The sequence below is a fragment of the Mastigoproctus giganteus genome, chromosome 5 (genome assembly GCF_048544385.1).
Source record: "Mastigoproctus giganteus isolate SK-2022 chromosome 5, ASM4854438v1, whole genome shotgun sequence".
Classification (NCBI taxonomy): Eukaryota; Metazoa; Arthropoda; class Arachnida; order Uropygi; family Thelyphonidae; genus Mastigoproctus; species Mastigoproctus giganteus.
The window spans coordinates 38739184-38757229 of NC_143579.1; the positions used below are offsets into that span (position 1 = coordinate 38739184).

General features: G+C 35.6%; 1 protein-coding gene across 1 annotated transcript in view; it reads left to right on the plus strand.

The window, feature by feature from the left end:
• The first annotated feature begins 379 nt into the window (after window positions 1-379).
• The window catches only part of PrBP (Prenyl-binding protein), a 102647-nt gene continuing 84980 nt past the window's right edge, over window positions 380-18046 (plus strand). The window contains exons 1-2 of the mRNA XM_090373149.1: window positions 380-668; window positions 10358-10420. Coding sequence (XP_090229275.1) covers window positions 628-668; window positions 10358-10420 — 104 coding nt within the window. The 5' untranslated portion in view covers window positions 380-627. The remainder of the gene's footprint in view (window positions 669-10357; window positions 10421-18046) is intronic.

Genomic DNA, 18046 nt, shown 5'->3' on the forward strand with positions numbered 1-18046 from the left:
ATAGTGCTGCCATCTATAACAGATATGTATATCAAAGATAATAAAGCATTAAGTCATACTATGATTAAATAAATTTAATGAACATCTAATATTATATTTATTTTAATAATTACGTATAAATTCCGTTTTACTATATATAACCATAAGAATATTTATATATTCTTATATTTATAATTTATATTTGTTTTACATATATATTATTTATTTAGCTTGTTCATTATTAATTTATGAATATAAATTTATTTATTGATATAATATAAATACATGTATTATATTTATATTAACATTATTATTTATTAGGGCGAGTAGGTATGAGTATAAACCGAATTTGATTTATGCACGGTGCAAAATCTAAATAACTAGAGACCTTTTTAGAGTAATGGTTGGCAACGATCGGTGCCTGCAAATCAAAACCTGTACGCAACTTAGATACATGGGATAGCAACGTAAACATTTCTAACATATGTATTGTTTGTGCGAAGCTTATATATCTTTGTGAGAAATTGCGGCACGTTTTTTATAATATCACATTTTTCATTATTTTTTTTTTACCACTGGAAATTATAGAAAAGTTTAGCTAGTTTTAGCAGTTGTCTTGATATCGCGGTTTCGAGGTTTTATGGTAAAATGCCGGCGAAAGCAGAAGATATCTTAAAAGGATTTAAATTGTATCCTTGTTTGTTTTATAATCTGATGTTAACAGTAGAGCGTGGTAATTTAATAACATTTAATTTAGATATTTTCTTGCATAAATATTAACTTCATTTTAATATTATCTGTAGAGTTAAGCATCTGGTAGGTGGTTAATGTAATTTTATGGATAAGTAAATGAAGATGTGAAGCAGGTCCGTGAAGTTGTTTACTGATCAAAATTTTGTTTTAAATGCTTCTACCCCATCAGGGTATTGCCGAAAGCGGAACAGTTTGGAGGACGTAGCACTACAAAATCTAATAAATAAAATACTTGATTCAACTCTTAATCATTGACTTTCAGAATAAATAGTGGTTGGATTAATTATAATCTAATTAAAATTAGTGCTGCAGAAAGTCAAAATTGATGTGAGAAAAACAGAATTAATGCTGTTATTAGACAGGATGCTAGTTTAATTTGTGAAGAAGCTAGTTAGAATTAGGTAAAGTATGTTGATATATGAAACCAATGTGTGATGACTGCTGTATCCTCAAAAATCTCTTCATTTATTGTTATTTTTAGTATAAAGATATATAGGTTCATTTAGAACTACTGTATATAAGCCCATATTCACATTAATAGCTATGATAAATTTTCAATAAAGTGTTGTCTGTACAAAGTGGTAATTGCTAGACATGAAACAGCGGCACAAATGAAATGTAGAAATTCTGTCTTGTAACGTTAGAACAAAATGAAATAAGCATAAGAAGCAAAATTTGATCAGTGTACTTGTAGTTTTTATTTTATGTAAAAGTTATATTTCAGTTCAGTTGCACTTGTGTAATTATTTCATGTGCATGTTTTCCTCGTAGCTGGATTTCATGTACTTATCAATTTAGAATAACAATTTTCACATGCCATTGTATACTCCTGTAAGCAGTTAAGTTGTTAATGAATAGAAATGCTCTGTTTGCTGTGAACCAGCCTAACTATTACCATATCTTGCTGTATAAAGTGATAGTTGGCACACATCTTGGTACTGTATACAGAGTTGGAAGTTTCATTTAGAAAGAATGTTGATTTGTTAAACAGCTGTAGAGAAGAGCAACTTGATTAGTCTGTGGTATCAAAGGGTACTGTTACCAAGAGTGACTTCAGTTCTGTAAATTGTGGCATCTAGAAACTAGGCACCTGGAAGTAGACCTGATTGACATGCTTACACATGAAGGGAACATAAATTGGATAAAGGATGATTACAGAACAGATATGCAAAAATTTTGTTTTTTTTATGCAGAGCAGTTGATTGCTGGAACAAACATCTATCTGGTGTTATAGAAGTGGGTGTTTTGAATAAATTTAAAGAATTAAATTATTAGAAGGGACAAGCAAATGAAGTGGGTAGTGGTTTTTTTATGGCTGATGCTGCATAAGCTTGCTTCCTCTTATCATTTTTTTTCACAACTAATACTTAAGAAAATGTGTGTTATAGAGCTCTAATCCTTCGGCTTTATTTCAGTTGCGCTTCAATTTTAAGGCACCTGATATTCTGCCTAATAGTTCCAAATGTGAATTAAGAAACACTTTTAATTTAGTATTAGTGGTGTAAAAATAATACTTCTTTGCATCATTTTTTTACAAGGAAACATCATCATACATTAACAGTGGGGATGTAAAAAAAATAATAATACACTATCCACTTTATTGCCAATTTTGTCTAATAATTTGTTCAATCCTCCATTAAATTCATTCAAACTACCCATTTCCACAACACCAGGTGTAAGTTTGTTCCAAAAATGAATTGCTCTAGCTGAAAGGAAATTTCTACATATCTATCCTGTAACTATTTTTTTCCAATTTAAATTTATGTCCTTGTAAGTAACCTGAAAAAAAGTAAGGATGCAATCCATATTTAGTTTACTCAGTCCACTTACCTCTTATCAGGACTCCTCACAGATGCGGCGTCTCCGTAGCCAGGTGGGAAGGAGCAGCAGTGCGTAGCACACGCTTCTTGATTGGACCGGGGTTCGAGCCCGTCACCACCAAATACGGAGCATGCGGAAAGATCAGGGAATGACCACCGCACTGGAGCAATATGGCCTTAGTTGCTAATGCTCTTAAAAAAAACCAAATAACCTCACAGATGCCTAGTTTCCGAGTGGTAAAATTTACAGAACTGAAGTCTTTATTCATCATTAGCTTCAAGACCTCTTCTGTCTAATTCTTGTGCGAGGCCAATCTGTTAGCCATTTTGGTATTTAAATTTTTCTTGGAATCTCAGAACTCCTCTTCAAAATTCATATCACATATAAGCAAAAGAAAAAAAAAACTTCTGGCCAGTGAAGTTAGAATTTTTTCCAATTTAAATTTAAATTGGAAAAAATTCAAATTAGACCTATTAAAAATATGAAGGTTATTTTAAAATAAGGGTTATTAGTCTTGTACTTTATTAATCATGTTAGTCCTGTCTGCCCCTGTTCCTACGGATCTACTTTGTAAAGTGAAGCTTTTAAACCTGTGAACAATATCTAATACACAATAAACTAATAATTTTTCAGTGGAAGAGTGTGTGTTTAAATTTAAATTAATATTTTAGCCCCATAATATTCTTTTTCAAATTATATAAGTTTTGACAGGCCTTTCGTTAGCATCAAGTGATGATTAAGCTTGTTCTGGCAAAGAATAACTAAATACTCCAAGAAATGGATTCCTCAATGTGGATTTTTATCAGTCCTTCTCTTCATTGCTATCTTTATACTTATTTTTAATAAAAACCAGGGACTTCTCTAATATGATAATGGTATCTACACTTGGTCCATACCCTCAAACTGGAAATCCCATCAGTACTAGCCAAAGAGGCATGAAAAGTTACTTATCCCAATGTAGGCTAATAATAATCTTACCTTCTTTAATTCAAAACTTAATTCATGTAAAACTCAACTTCTCATTAGTCTTGAGACCTTCTGCTTTGTCTAATTCTTGTCGGAAATCAATCTGTTAGCAATTTTGGTATTTAAATTTTTTTTGGAATCATAGAACTCACATACAGCATTTAAGCAAAAGAAGAAAAAAAACAAAACAAAACTGGCTAGTGAAGTTAGAACTGTTAAAAATGAAAAATATGAACATTATTTTAAAATGCATGCATAAATATTTATATATTTTCTTGAATCACGTCTGTTGCTAATCCCTGGACAGAATCTGTTACCTCTAATCTGAAATATATATTTATGATGGAAACCTGGATCCTAAATTGGCCTGGAAACATACTGAATTTCCTTTCTCCCTCTCTAGATCATGGCTTTTTGAGGAATTTTTTAATTTTCCCTTATTTGCATACTGTTTTACAATAAGTAAGATTAACTTTTATGAAACAAGGGACAGGAGAATTAGATTTTGTAAACTACTGGAATTTCATTTAAATTAGTGTTTACCGCTAGCCAAACTCTTTAGTACAACTGATTGGTAACCTTGATCACAAACGTAGACCAGTGGTCAGTATACAATTTTTGCTATGTTCCCCAGAACATTTTGATCTTTGATCAAATTTTCTGGGGAACATAGCAAAAAAATTGATTTTATTCAATGATAAATGTTTACATCATCATATTGAATCATATATTTTCAATATGATCTCATATAAGCACACACATGTTCCGTTGTGCTTGACAGTGATCAAATCATTTTTGTAAGTTTTCTTTGTAAATGCTTTTATCAGAAATGCTATAAGACATGATAGTTTATCAAATTTAATAGCATTTCTTGAACTGACTCAAATCGTTTTCTTTTCATGTCCTTTTTTTAATTTTGGGAATAGTTTGCATGGTGCCAAAATCAGACTAATAAGGTTGTTGCAGCATAACAGAAATGTGTTTGTTAGTCAAAAATTTACAGATAGTGACATGTGGCACAATACATTGCTGCGATGGAGGAGCCAACTGTTTTGCCAGTTTTCAGGTAATTTATGGTGGATCACACCTGAACCATTTTAAAACTTCTTGGTAGTGGGCTCTATCCTAACCTTCCTATCCTAACCTAATATTCCTATCCTATCCTAACCTAAACTAACCTTCCAGAATAGACTCTGATGATACCATCCCTTTGTCATCAAAAATGCTGTCAGCATGACCTTCCCCTGTGATTTTGACTGCTGCCTTTTTTGGCCTTAGTGAAAATGTTGTTTTCCATTAATAGATGTCAACCTTGGTCTCTGGGTTATATCCATTCATCCAACTGTTACAATTTTTGTTAAAAATACAAGATTCAACATAGCTTAATCTGTCAGCAAATAATGTTGAGTGAGAATGCAAGGAACTAATGTGGTGCTCACTAACTTCAAGTCCAAATCTTCAGTAAAAATGGCCTGAACCAAATAAAATAAAAGATGTCTCTTCAGCAATTTCTTGAATGGGTATTTGTTGATCAAATCGAATGATGGTGTTAATTTTATTGATGTTTTGATCATTTCATGATGTTGCCAGTAGACTTCTTTATCTTCATGCAAGAAATTTTCCTCATGAAATCACTTGAAAATTAAACCCTGTTGTAAGGGTGATGTTGTGATGATAATCTTTTTGCTACTGCTGTGTGTTCAAGAATTATAAGATTGTTTGCTGAACTTTTTAGCCAAACCTTGTGTATTTGTACAAGTATGTGTGCGTTCACAGGCCAGTTTTATGTGTAGGTATAAAATGCTCACATCTGGTGAAAATGTGCTTGGCACACCTAGGATCCTGAGCTGGATATCATCATTCTTCTCTTCTTTAGCATTAGCATTAGTAGAGGCATATGATGCAAGAAGGCAAGCTTATGCAGCATCAGCCGAAAAAAAAAAAAAACACTTCCATTTCACCCCTCCATTCATTCGAAATACCTGTCCAGCTGAGCCTTAAATTTATTTAGGCTATTAACTTCCACAACAAGGGATGGAAGTCTGTTCCACCAACCAACTACCTGCTGGCTAAAGGCAAATTTCCGCACATCTATCCTACATCTGTCTTTCCTTAATTTGAATTTATGCCCTCTCAGGTGATTATTCTGAGCAAGAGGAAGAATCCCATCAGCATTGAGCATGCTCAAACCATTCAAGGCTTTATACATCTCTATCAGATCACCTCATCGGTGCCTAGTCTCCAGACACTGTAATTTGCAGAACTTAAGCCTTTCTTCGTAACAGCAACCCTTTGTTCCATTCACTAATCTTGTTGCCCTTCTCTGTACTCATTCTAGCAGCTCTACATCTTTCTTGAAATGAGGCCTCCAGACCTCTGTATACCGTACTCAATGTGTGGCCGGACCATTGCCTTATACAAGGGAATAATCACCTCCTTATCCCTGCTAGAAAAATTCCTGTATATCATTGACAAGACACCATGAGCTACTCTTGCAGCCCATCTGCATTGCTCAGAGAACTTCATATCTGCCTGCACAATTACCCCCAGGTCCTTTTCATTCTCTACCACTGTCAGTGTAGTACCACAGAGTTGATACGTTGCTCTGGGGTTGCTATTTCCCATATGTAGTACTTTACATTTGTCAATGTTAAACTTCATTTACCATCTCTCAGCCCATCTGCTCAACCTATCCAGATCCTGTTGTAGCAGCATAGTGTCAGTAGTGTCCTTAACAACCCTGCCAACCTTTGTATCATCTGTAAACTTGGACATTAAGCTTGATATACCATCATCAATATCATTTATAAATACAGAAAACAATAATGGACCCAACGCTGAACCCTGAGGGACTCCACTAATAACATTAGTCCACAATGAGCAATGTCCATTGATTACCACTCTCTGTCTTCTCCCCCTCAACCACCCCTTTATCCATAGCAGCAGTTTGCCTCCAGTGCCACACTGCTCCAATTTGTGCAGCGCCTCCATAGCCAGGTGGGAAAAGCAGCAGTGCATAGCACACGCTTCTTGATTAGACCGAGATTCGAGCCTGTCACCACCAAATACGGAGAATTCAGAAAGGTCAGGAAATGACCACCGCATATTTCCGGAGCAATATGGCCTTAGTTGCTAATGTTCCTCAAAACCAAATAACAACAAACAACAGCTCCAATTTGTGCAGCAGTCTTCCATGTGCAACAGTATCAAAAGCCTTTATAAGATCCAAATATATAATATCAAAATTATTCCCTGCATCCAGTTCTTTTGTGACTGCATCATAGTATCCAATCAAATTGGTCAGGCAAGACTTTCCCTTAACAAACCCATGCTGTTTTTGAGCTGTAATTGAAGTCTTGTCTAGATGATCCTGCAGTGCTTCTTTAACCAGTACCTCCATTAATTTTCTGGGAACAGAAGTTAAACTCACAGGGTTATAATTAATTGTCAGCCTTTGATCCTACTTTGTGAATTGGGGTCACATTTGCACATCTCTAGTCTATGGGTACCTCCCCTGGAAGCTCTCATAATTATGACTAAGGGTTTGCTTACTTCCTTTGCTGCCTCCTTTACTATAACTGGATAGATCCCATCCACTCCAGGTGCCTTTCTTGTGTTTATCATCAACAATTTCTCCTCCACTTTAGTCTGTTATTACAAGATTATCTAGCTTACTGCCAGAGATGAAAACACCTCTGGCATTCCCCTTGCTGAATATCTCCTCATGTGTGAATGTCGATGCAAAATATTCATTTAGTTTGTTTAGCTACCTGAGCAGGATCATCAATGGTTGACCCATCGATATCAAGTGTACCAATCTGATTTATCCCCTTCCTTCTAGAGTTTACATAAGTAAAGAACTCTTTGCGGTTTTTCTTTGCATCCTTTGCCAAAGATTTCTCGTAATCTGCCTTCGCCTGCCTAACCTCCTGTGTAACTTGGTTACAGATCAACTTATATCTATCATAGGCTTCTGTGTCACATGTTAATTTACATGTATCCCATGCATTTTTCTTCTCTGCCATATGTGTCTCATTAGTTCATCTGACATCCATTTAAGCCTAAACCTTGAACAATATTTCTTAGTTGGTATGTAAAGCCTAGTAGCTTCCAAGATAAGTTCTTTGAATGCTTCCCATTTTGAATTTGCTGTTGGTAACATCATCAGTTGGTCTCACTGTATAGAATTAAATACTGTCTCAGACCATCGTTAGTCGTCTTTACGAAATCAAAACCCCTTCCCTTTACCCCCTGATGGTAGTTACCTCTTTGAGTAAATCTCACTTTAGCACACTGTGATCACTGCCACCTAGTGGTTCCTTTATCTGCAGATTCTTAATGCATGATGAATCACTACTGATAATCAAATCAAGAGTATTACTCCCTCTAGTTGCCTCCCAAACATGCTGATGTAGAAAACAATCATCCAATAAATCCACAAAAGCCTTGTTAGTGTGTGAGTGACAAACCCACAAATTCCAGTCAATATCTGAGAAATTAAAATCCCCCATTATAAGACAAGCTGATTTACTGGCCCAATCTTATTTCTCTGTACAGTTGTTCATTGTACCCATCAGAGTCATTAAGCCTATAGCACACTCCTACTCTCAATTTTGATCTCCCAGTGCTTATGTCACACCAAACTGACTTGACACTGCACTGTCCAGCGATGTCGACGGGCTTCACTTCCTTGGATTTTATGTGTTTCTTAACTAATAGCATAACCCCTCCTCCCTTCCTACTGTCTATCCTTTCTGTAGACGTTGTACTCCCCAAATTCCAGTTCTGCATTCCTTATATCTGTGTGACACCGCGTCTCTGATATCTCAACAATATCTGTCTTTGATGTTTTGAGCAATACCTCAAATTCATCAAATTTATTTACTAAACTCCTAGCATTGGTGTACACGCAAGTATACATCCACCTGTTCCTATTCTTAGCTACCCCAACCCATGTGTTTACTTGTACCGCAATGGCTCCCAGCAGTCTCTGAAATATCCTGCATCTTGTTTTCCAGGCTGCTGCTCATTCCTATTGAAGCAGTGCAAGAATCACTTTCACCTCTGCCAGTGGCTACTGTTAATCTTTTAGTCCTTGTATCCTCCCATGCTAGCAGTTTTCCGACCCACCTAACTCTGCCTCGATAGCTTCAGCAGATATTCTTGCACCCTTTCTATTTAAGTGTATCCCATCCCTGTAGAAGCAGTCTCTCCTGTTAACAAGTACAGACCAGGTTAAAAAATATTCTACCCCTTGAACCTTGCACAATCTTTTCAGGGCCGAATTGATCGAAAAGGCTCTTATCATATACTCCCTCCTATCATGTCTGGGCAGAATTGCAGACACTTTCAAATTCAACCCTAATTCATGGCTTTTTTTCAACAGTGACCTGTACTTGTTAAGTAATTCTTGGTGATTCCCTTCTACTTTTGGCTCTCTCTCACAGGGTAACTTGGGAATTTTTTTTTTGGCTGGTGCAGCATAAGTCTCAGGCTTCCTTGCACCATATAGCTAATAATAATAATAATGTGTTTAGCCAGCAAGCACATAGTATCTATTCATATGTTTTCCAAAATCTTGTGAAAATGGAAATGCAGTTTAATGTAGAAAATGAATGAAATTGTCTAACGCTGTATATTTGATTTTTAAGAATTGCAGCTCATAGTATATGCCAGTGGTTTTCAACCAGGAACAACATTCTTGGGGTGCCGTGTAATTTCGATTTAAGTTACTTAAAGTTATTATTATTTTTTAATATATACATTTATTTCATTATAAAAAGGTAGTGTGAATCATTGCTGTAATACTCAATACGTTCTACTTTGATATTAATATTTGTAAAATAATAAGAGGTGTTTACCTCAATATAGTACGTAGAACACTTCTACATACTATATTGAGTACTGAAGTGTTCTACGTACTATATTGAGGTAAACTCCTCTTATTTTACAAATTATAAAAAGGTGTACGGTATCCATTGTGCCGTATATTTTTAATTTTGTGGTTATCTATAATTGATCTTTATTTAGGACCTCTATATAAAGAATAAAATTTTTATATAGCTATATATTAAAAGGTCGAAAACCACTGTGTTAGGTATTTCTTTTGGCCTAGGGGTGCTGTGAAAAAATTACTGGGACACTAAGGGTGCCGTGAACCGAGAAAGTTTGGGAACCTCTGGGATATGCTTTCATAGCTATGTCTCTTTGGTACTTAACACCGATTTTGGAATGGTAGAAAATATGGCAGGTAGAAATTCTGAATTTATTAAGGCCTTTTGAATTGAAGCCATGTTAACTAATCTCATGTAAAGTTGTAAGGGTTTTTTTCAGAATTTTTAATAGATTTTTTATCCTTAAAACAAACTGGCTTTAGAATACACAACTTCTTGACTTAATACTTAAAGCTGCATGACCTTCATGACCCAAATAATGCTATCTGTTGTTGTTTTAGGTATTATAACAGTATAGAGGTGTGGTTCGATTCAACATTTATTATTTTTATGTGCAAATTAAATTTTTTTTATTCTTTAATGTATGCATAATTCATTTGGAGAATATTTTCCACATAAATTTCATCTTTTGACTCTTAATTTCTAATGTTTAATTGCTGCTCATATATATTTTTTATTCCTGCTCTACTATAAAAATGTACAAACTTCTAATAAACTTAATCTGATGATAAAAATGGAAGTATATCATATTCTAAAGTCTGAGGTTAAAAATAAAGAATTCTAAGAGTATCTGAATTTTCTGAGATATTCTTGCCCTACATATCTTAAGATAATCATTGCCCTACTCTGTATGTTAGTGAATTTTACTTTAACATAAAATAAAGGAATTGGATGAATCTGAGAGATGCTGATACTGGCAAAATTTTGTGGCAAGGCACAGAGGATTTGTAAGTATTGCAAATTTAATTTATTTATTTTATTTTTAAATAAAATAAATTTTTGTTTATTCTTGAGATAGCCAAAGCCAGAAAAATTTACACATTCATCGTGACTGTATACATATTGTATTGTGACTGTATACATGTTGGTCCTACAGTCCATAGTGGGCTGTGCATTTTTCATGTAGCTTGTGGCTCAAAGCTTTAACCCTTGTATTTGTGACTGTGCATGCTAATCAAAAATTAATTAAATTTTAGAGAAAAATCCTGTGCAAGCTCATGTGCTATTGCTATAATGTGCCAATTCATGAAAATTATGCTACAGCAAAAAATGAATGGAAAATATGCTTGAAGACCCAATAAAATAGTAATAATAAAAAATCCTCTTTTACTACATGGAATAGACTTAAGAATTTTTGTTGGGAAACACCTCAATACATACTGTTACAACTAAAAGGCAGTTTTGCAAGATAATACTATCTTATCTAAAGGCCTGTAATGGTTAATAAAAAGAATTAAACAGGATAAAATTAGAAATGTTGATAAGACCATGTGTTAATGTTAATTCAAAAAATGTACAGCTTGATAAATGGAAACAATTTTTAACATGGAGAAACTTATGTTAAAGTGCTAATTTTTGACTTAATTTGATGGAATTAATTATTGCACATCTAATTTAGAAATTTTTATGGATACAGAGATTCTTATGGATCCAGACTTGCTAGGGAGAATTTAAACAATTAAGGAGAATTATTTCATTAAATGAGAAATTATTTTAGAGAATTAATACACTTCTAAAGATAATCTGACCTTATGATTGTGGAAAGCATATAGTTACAGATCTGCCAAAAATGGGGCACTACCGAAAGCCAGAGGCATATATTATCAATATATATATATATATATGTGTGTGTGTGTGGAGCCGACCGGGCTAGCCGGGTGGGTAAAGTGCCTGCCTGACAACCCAAAGGTCGCGGGTTCGATTCCCGCCTTGGGCTTGGATCAAAGTACTGCAAAAACGTTGGGAGGTGCATTATGGCCACAGAAGCCTATGCGCCAACAGCTACGAAAGAAAAAAAAAAAAAAAGTGTGTGTGGTAGAAGTAATAAAACTGCTGAAAAGCAAGTAGATGGAGGTGTAAATTGCATAAAATGCCAAAACTAAAAAGAGAAGAATAAAAGAAAAAGGAAGTATTGAAGGTGGAAGATTATTATATTATATTATTAGCCATATGGTGCAAGTAAGCCTGAGGCTTTTTCAGTACCAGCCAAAAAAAACATTCCTGAGTTACCCTGAGAGAGAGAGGGGGGGGGAAATCACCAAGGAGGAGAAGAATGATGATATCCAGCTCAGGATCCTGGGTGTGCCAAGCCCATACTCACCAGATGTGAGCCCCTGGGGTTAAATAAATAGAAATAATGAAAATATCCTATACTATAAGATGAATTAAATCAAATTATAAGCTGAATTGGTAAGCCAATTAAAAGGGAGTAAACTGTAAAGCAAAATTAATAAGTTAAATATGTGAAGGAATAGCAAGCATCAGATAAAGATGGAAAAATTTTTGTTGAATAGTCTAAAGAGGGGATAACGAAAATTCCAAAACAAAATAATAAAATAAAAAAAAATCTGATACAAGCTAAACATAAATATTGATACATAATTTGCTTACCAGTTCAGCCTATAATTTGATTTAATTCATCATATAATATAGGATATTTTCATTTTTTCTATCTGTCTTCCAACTTCAGTACTACCTTTTTCTTCTATCCTTCTCCTTTTAGTTTTGGCATTTTATGTAATTTACACTGCCAGCTACTTGCTTTCCAAAAGTTTTATTACTTCTACCATATATATATATATATATATATATATATATATATATATATACAGGCATACCTTGAATAACGAATAGGATGCGTTCCACGAAATTACTTCGTTAAGCGAAATTTCGTTTTCAGAGGTAAAAATACTATGGCCAGAATAGGGATACGTTCCTACCTAAAGAAAATGAAAAGCTTTTTTTTTCGAACAAAGAAAAGTTTTATTAAATAAAACTTTTCTTATACAAAGTGAAATCACATTTTAAAATAGGAGTCTAAAGTTGATTGCTTATGCTTTTTTTCTCTTTCATTTAACAGTTGCCTATACAGAGTTATTGCATTTAACACTGATCGCTTAACAATAAAACTTCTTCCTAAATCAGGATCATTTTCACTAAAAAAATTTAAAACGTTTTCAATGTCATTTAAGCACCTTTTTAAATCTTTGGTTGTTAACACTTTTTCCGCAGGAACTTCTTTAACTTCGTCTTCATTATCTTTGTCTTCGTTGCTAACAAGGTTTTCTAAATCTTCCACTGAAAAACCATCATCTTCTGCATTCAATAAATTTCTAACATCCTCTTCATCGACATTTTTCGAAACCTATTGATTGAGCCATCTGGATAACTTCATTTCAAATTTCTTGGATGTTATTTTCTTCTTCTAGTACAACTTCTGGCCATATTTTGCGCCAAACTCCATTTAAGCATTTCTTAGTGACTTCTTTCCAAGAACTATCAATGTTTTCAATTGCGTTTTTAATGGTGTAGCTTTTCCAAAAAGTTTTAACTGTCATTTCCTCTTTATCCTCTAGTTCGGTTAAATTGCTTAATGTTCGACGCAGATAATAAGCTTTAAATGATGCTATTACTCTCTGATCCAGTGGTTGAATCAGGGAAGTTGTGTTTGCTGGAAGAAACACAACTTTGACAGGAATGCGTGTCCAACGTGTTAAGATCAGTAGGATGTCCCAGAGCATTGTCTAACAACAAAAGAGCTTTTTCTTCAAAGTTGTTTTTTGACAATACCGTTTTACTTCAGGACAAAAGTGGTTAACAAACCAATCAGTAAATAACTCCTTGGTAACCCACGCTTTTCTATTTGCTTTCCATATTACAGGTAAATTCATTTTTATGTTACCTTTTAATGCCCTCGGATTTCTGAATGGTAAACTAATAACAATTTTAATTTATAATCGCCAGATGCATTTGATCCAAAGAGTAACGTTAAACGGTCTTTAGCTGCTTGGAACCCAGCAGCTGATTTTTCTTCAATAGAAATGAAGCTTTTTGTTGGTAGCCGTTTCCAGAACAAACCGCTTTCGTCAACACTGAACACCAAATTTGGTGGAAAATTTTCATGTTCGATTATTTCCTTTAGTTTTTCTGGAAACTTATTTGCAGCTTTTCCTGTTAATTTTACACTATGAATCCTGGCCCGTTTTTTAAATTTCTCAAACCAACCACGAGAAACCCCAAAGGTTTCCGTAATTTCTTCAATTTGTTTAGATTTCAGGTGATTAAACGGGAATATTTTTTTATGTTAAATGTGGCTTGAAATTGCGGACTTCGTTATATCGAAGCTTCGTTATCAGAGGTAACGTTAACCGAGGTATGCCTGTATATACTTTTGGATTCTTTGCTGCTGCTTTGTGCACTTAGGTACAATTGTCATTACATTTATCACTCAATTAATTTTTTGCCTCATATTTATCATTTTATTCATACTTTATATATATATATATATATATATATATATACACGGTGTCTCAAAAATACATGGCATAACTTCAGGAATGAGTTCCTCATATGTAGACAATAAAAATATTTTATATCTGCATGGTTTCCGAGTTTTGAAGGTCTGTCTATGACACTTAGTTGTTCACATCACCTTATAGTAATTGTTCAAAATGTCCACCTTCTGGCTGAATACAGGCCTCACATCGACGTCTCATGGACTCGTGAAGACAATGCCAAATTCCTGGCATGTTTCGTATTGGCTCACAACCTGCCACAATTTGATTGCAGAGAGTTTTCACATCAGCTACCGGAGTCGAATACACCAATGACTTTAAATTCCCCACAAGAAGAAATGTAGTGGTTTAAATCAGGTGAACATGGAGGCCAGGCAGTTGGTCCACCCCTCTACCTCAGGAGTCGTAGATCTTGCTCGTCCTCTGTCGGCAGCACCAGGTGTAAAGTCCCATGTTCACAAAGGCAGCGATGGATACCTTCAAACGTTTTCCTGTCTGGACATCTTCGTTCTGGGAACCTTTCGTGGGAAAATCGGCAAAACGACGAGCCACCAGAGCATTGCCTTCCGCCAAACCGTACATAAAGTGCATATTTGCTTGCTCCTGATTTGAGTACATTGTCGGAATGGAAAACCACCAGATTCTGTCAGTACCTTATGATGCTGTATAACGCTGTAGACCATACTTGTCCCGAGTATGAAAAGGCAATGGTCTTAAATCGAAGAAGAACAGATTATGATTAGAGATAGTGCTATGCTTGGAGAGAGACTCAGTGTGAGACTATAATTTTTATCATGATTAAAATTTTAACCGCCGTACGAGTAGAGGTCTTCCTCCACGAGGAAGGGGCAGTAACTGTGGTCACACGGGATATTTGCTTATCTCTGTGTGACCACAGGCTAAAGACCAATAAAACGATCTATTTAATCAACAGAAATGTTTAGAATAATTTTGGCCTAATAACTATTGCAGTGATGATAAAACACACAAATAAAACTGTAATAAAACAAAAGATTAAGACTTTTGCGCAGATAGGCAAATTGCCTGGGTGGCGCACTGGAGGTTCTGTTGCTTAAATGGAGTACCTTATGATGAAGGAAATCACCTGCAGGAGATAAGACATTCCGGTTAATAACTTGGGAACCAAGCATTTCCGGAACTATGCTCATATAAAATATTTTTATTGTCTACATATGAGGAACTCATTCCTGAAGTTATGCCGTGTATTTTTGAGATAACCTGTGAGTATATATATATATATATATATGCTAGTAAGGTGGCCAGTTTGATTGGTTGGATTTCGATTTTATTTGCGAATATTTCTGAAGAATATTTGCTAATGCTATTGAGGCAGTGTTAGGTGGGTCAGAAAACTGCTAGCATGGGGGAATTCACAAATTAAAAGATTAACAGTAGCCCCAAGCAGAGGCGAAAGTGATTCTTGCACTGCTTTTATTGTAATGAGCAGCAGCCTAGAGAGCAAGCTGCTGGGGATTTCAAGAGCTGCTGGGAGTCATCATTAGCATTAGTAGAGAGGCATATAATGCAAGAAAGCAAGCTTATGCTGCATCAGCTAAAAAAAAAAAAAAAAAACCTCCCATTTCATCCCTCCATTCGTTTCAAATGCCTGCCCAGTTCAGCCTTAAATTTATTTAGGCTGCTAGCTTCCACAACAAAAGATGGAAGTCTGTTCCGCCAATCAACTACCCGCTGGCTAGAGGCAAATTTCCGCACATCTATTCTACAACTATCTTTCCTCAATTTGAAACTGTGCCCCCTCAGGTTCTTAGTCTGAGCAAGACGAAGAATCCCATCAGCATTCAGCTTTCTCAACCCATTCAAGGCCTTATACACCTCAATCAGATCACCTCACAGGTGCCTACTCTCCAGGCGCTGCAATTTGAGAACTTAAGCCTTTCTTGATAATTGACTCTGATGGGTACAATGAACAACTGTACAGAGAAATAAGATTGGGCCAGTAAATCAGCTTGTCTTATAATGTGGGATTTTAATTTCTCAGATATTCACTGGAATTTGTGGGTTGGTCATTCACACACTAGCAAGGCTTTTGTGGATTTATTGGATGATTGTTTTCTACATCAGTATGTTCGGGAGGCAACAAGAGAGAGTAATACTCTTGATCTTATTATCGGTAGTGATTCTTCATGCATTAAGAATCTGAAGATAAAGGACCCACTATGTGGCAGTGATCATAGTGTGCTGAAGTGGGATTTACTCAAAGAGGTAGCTACCGTCAGTGGTAAAGGGAAGGGTTTTAGCTTTCTTAAAAGTGACTACAGTGGTCTGAGACAGTATTTAAATTGTATATGTAGGGCCAACTGATGATGTTACCAACAGCAAATTCAAAATGGGGAGCATTCACAGAACTTATCTTGGAAGCTACTAGGCTTTACATACCAACTAAGAAATATTGCTCAAGGTTTAGGCCTAAATGGATGTCAGATGAACTAATGAGACATATGGCAGAGAAGAAAAATGCATGGGATACATAAATTAATGGGTGACATTATTATTATTAGCCATATAGTGCAAGGAAGCCTGAGGATTATGCTGCACCAGCCAAAAAAAAAAAAAAAAAAAATTTCTGAATTTCTCTTTGAGAGAGAGAGAGAAAGTCACAAGTAGAAGGGAAGGGAATCACCAAGAAAGAGAAGAATAATTATATCCAGCTCAGGATCCTGGGTGTGCCAAGCCCATACTCACCAGATGAGATCCCCTCGGGTTAATGGAAGCCTATCATAGATATAAGCTGGTCTGTAACCAAGTCACAAAGGAGATTAGGCAGGCAAGGGCAGATTACGAGAAATCTTTGGCAAAGGATGCAAAGAAAAACAGCAAAGAGTTCTTTACCTATGTAAACTCTAGAAGGAAAGGGATGAATCAGATTGGGATTGGTCCACTGGATATTGATGGTTCAACTGTTAATGATCCTGCTCAGGTAGCTAGCAAACTAAATGAATATTTTGCATCTACATTCACACATGAGGAGTTATTCAGGGAGGGTAATGCCAGAGGAGAAATTGTTGAAGATAAACATAAGAAAGGCACCTGGTGTGGATGAGATCTATCCATTTGTCTTAAAGGAGGCAGCAAAGGAAGTAAGCAAACCCTTAGCCATAATTATAAGAGCTTCCTTGGACTCAGGGGAGGTACCCATGGACTGGAGATGTGCAAATGTGACCTCAATTCACAAAGGAGGATCAAAGGGTGACACAAGAAATTATAGACCTGTTAGTTAAACTTCTGTTCCAGGGAAACTAATGGAGGCACTGGTTAAAGAAGCTCTACAGGATCATCTAGACAAGACTTCAGTTATAGCTCAGACACAGCATGGTTTTGTTAAGGGGAAGTCTTGACTGACCAATTTGATTGGATACTAATATGTGGTCACAAAGGAACTGGATGCAGGGAACAACTTTGATATCATATATTTGGATCTTAGAAAGTCTTTTGATACTGTTGCACACAGAAGACTGCTGCATAAATTGGAGCAGTGTGGAATTGAAAGCAAATTGCTGCTATGGATAAAGGGATGGTTGGTTGGAGAAGACAGAAAGTGGTAATCAATGGACACTGCTCTTCGTGGACCAATGTTATTAGTGGAGGGTTCAGTGTTGGGTCCATTGTTGTTTTCTGTATTTATAAATGATATTGATGATGGTATATCAGGCTTAATGTCCAAGTTTGCAGACGATACGAAGGTTTGCAGAGTTGTTAATCACACTAATGACAGTACACTGCTGCAACAGGATCTAGAAAAGTTGAGCAGATGGCAAATGAAGTTTAACAATGACAAATGTAAAGTACTACATATGGGAAGCAGTAACCTCAGAGTAATGTATCAACTCTGTGGTACTACACTGACAGTGGTAGAGAATGAAAAGGACCTGGGGGTAATTGTGCTGGCAGATATGTAGTTTTCTGTGCAGTGCAGATGGCCTACAAGTGTAATTCATGGTGTCTTGTCAATGATATACAGGAATTTTTCTAGCAGGGATAAGGAGGTGATTATCCCCTTGTATAAGGCAATGATCAGGC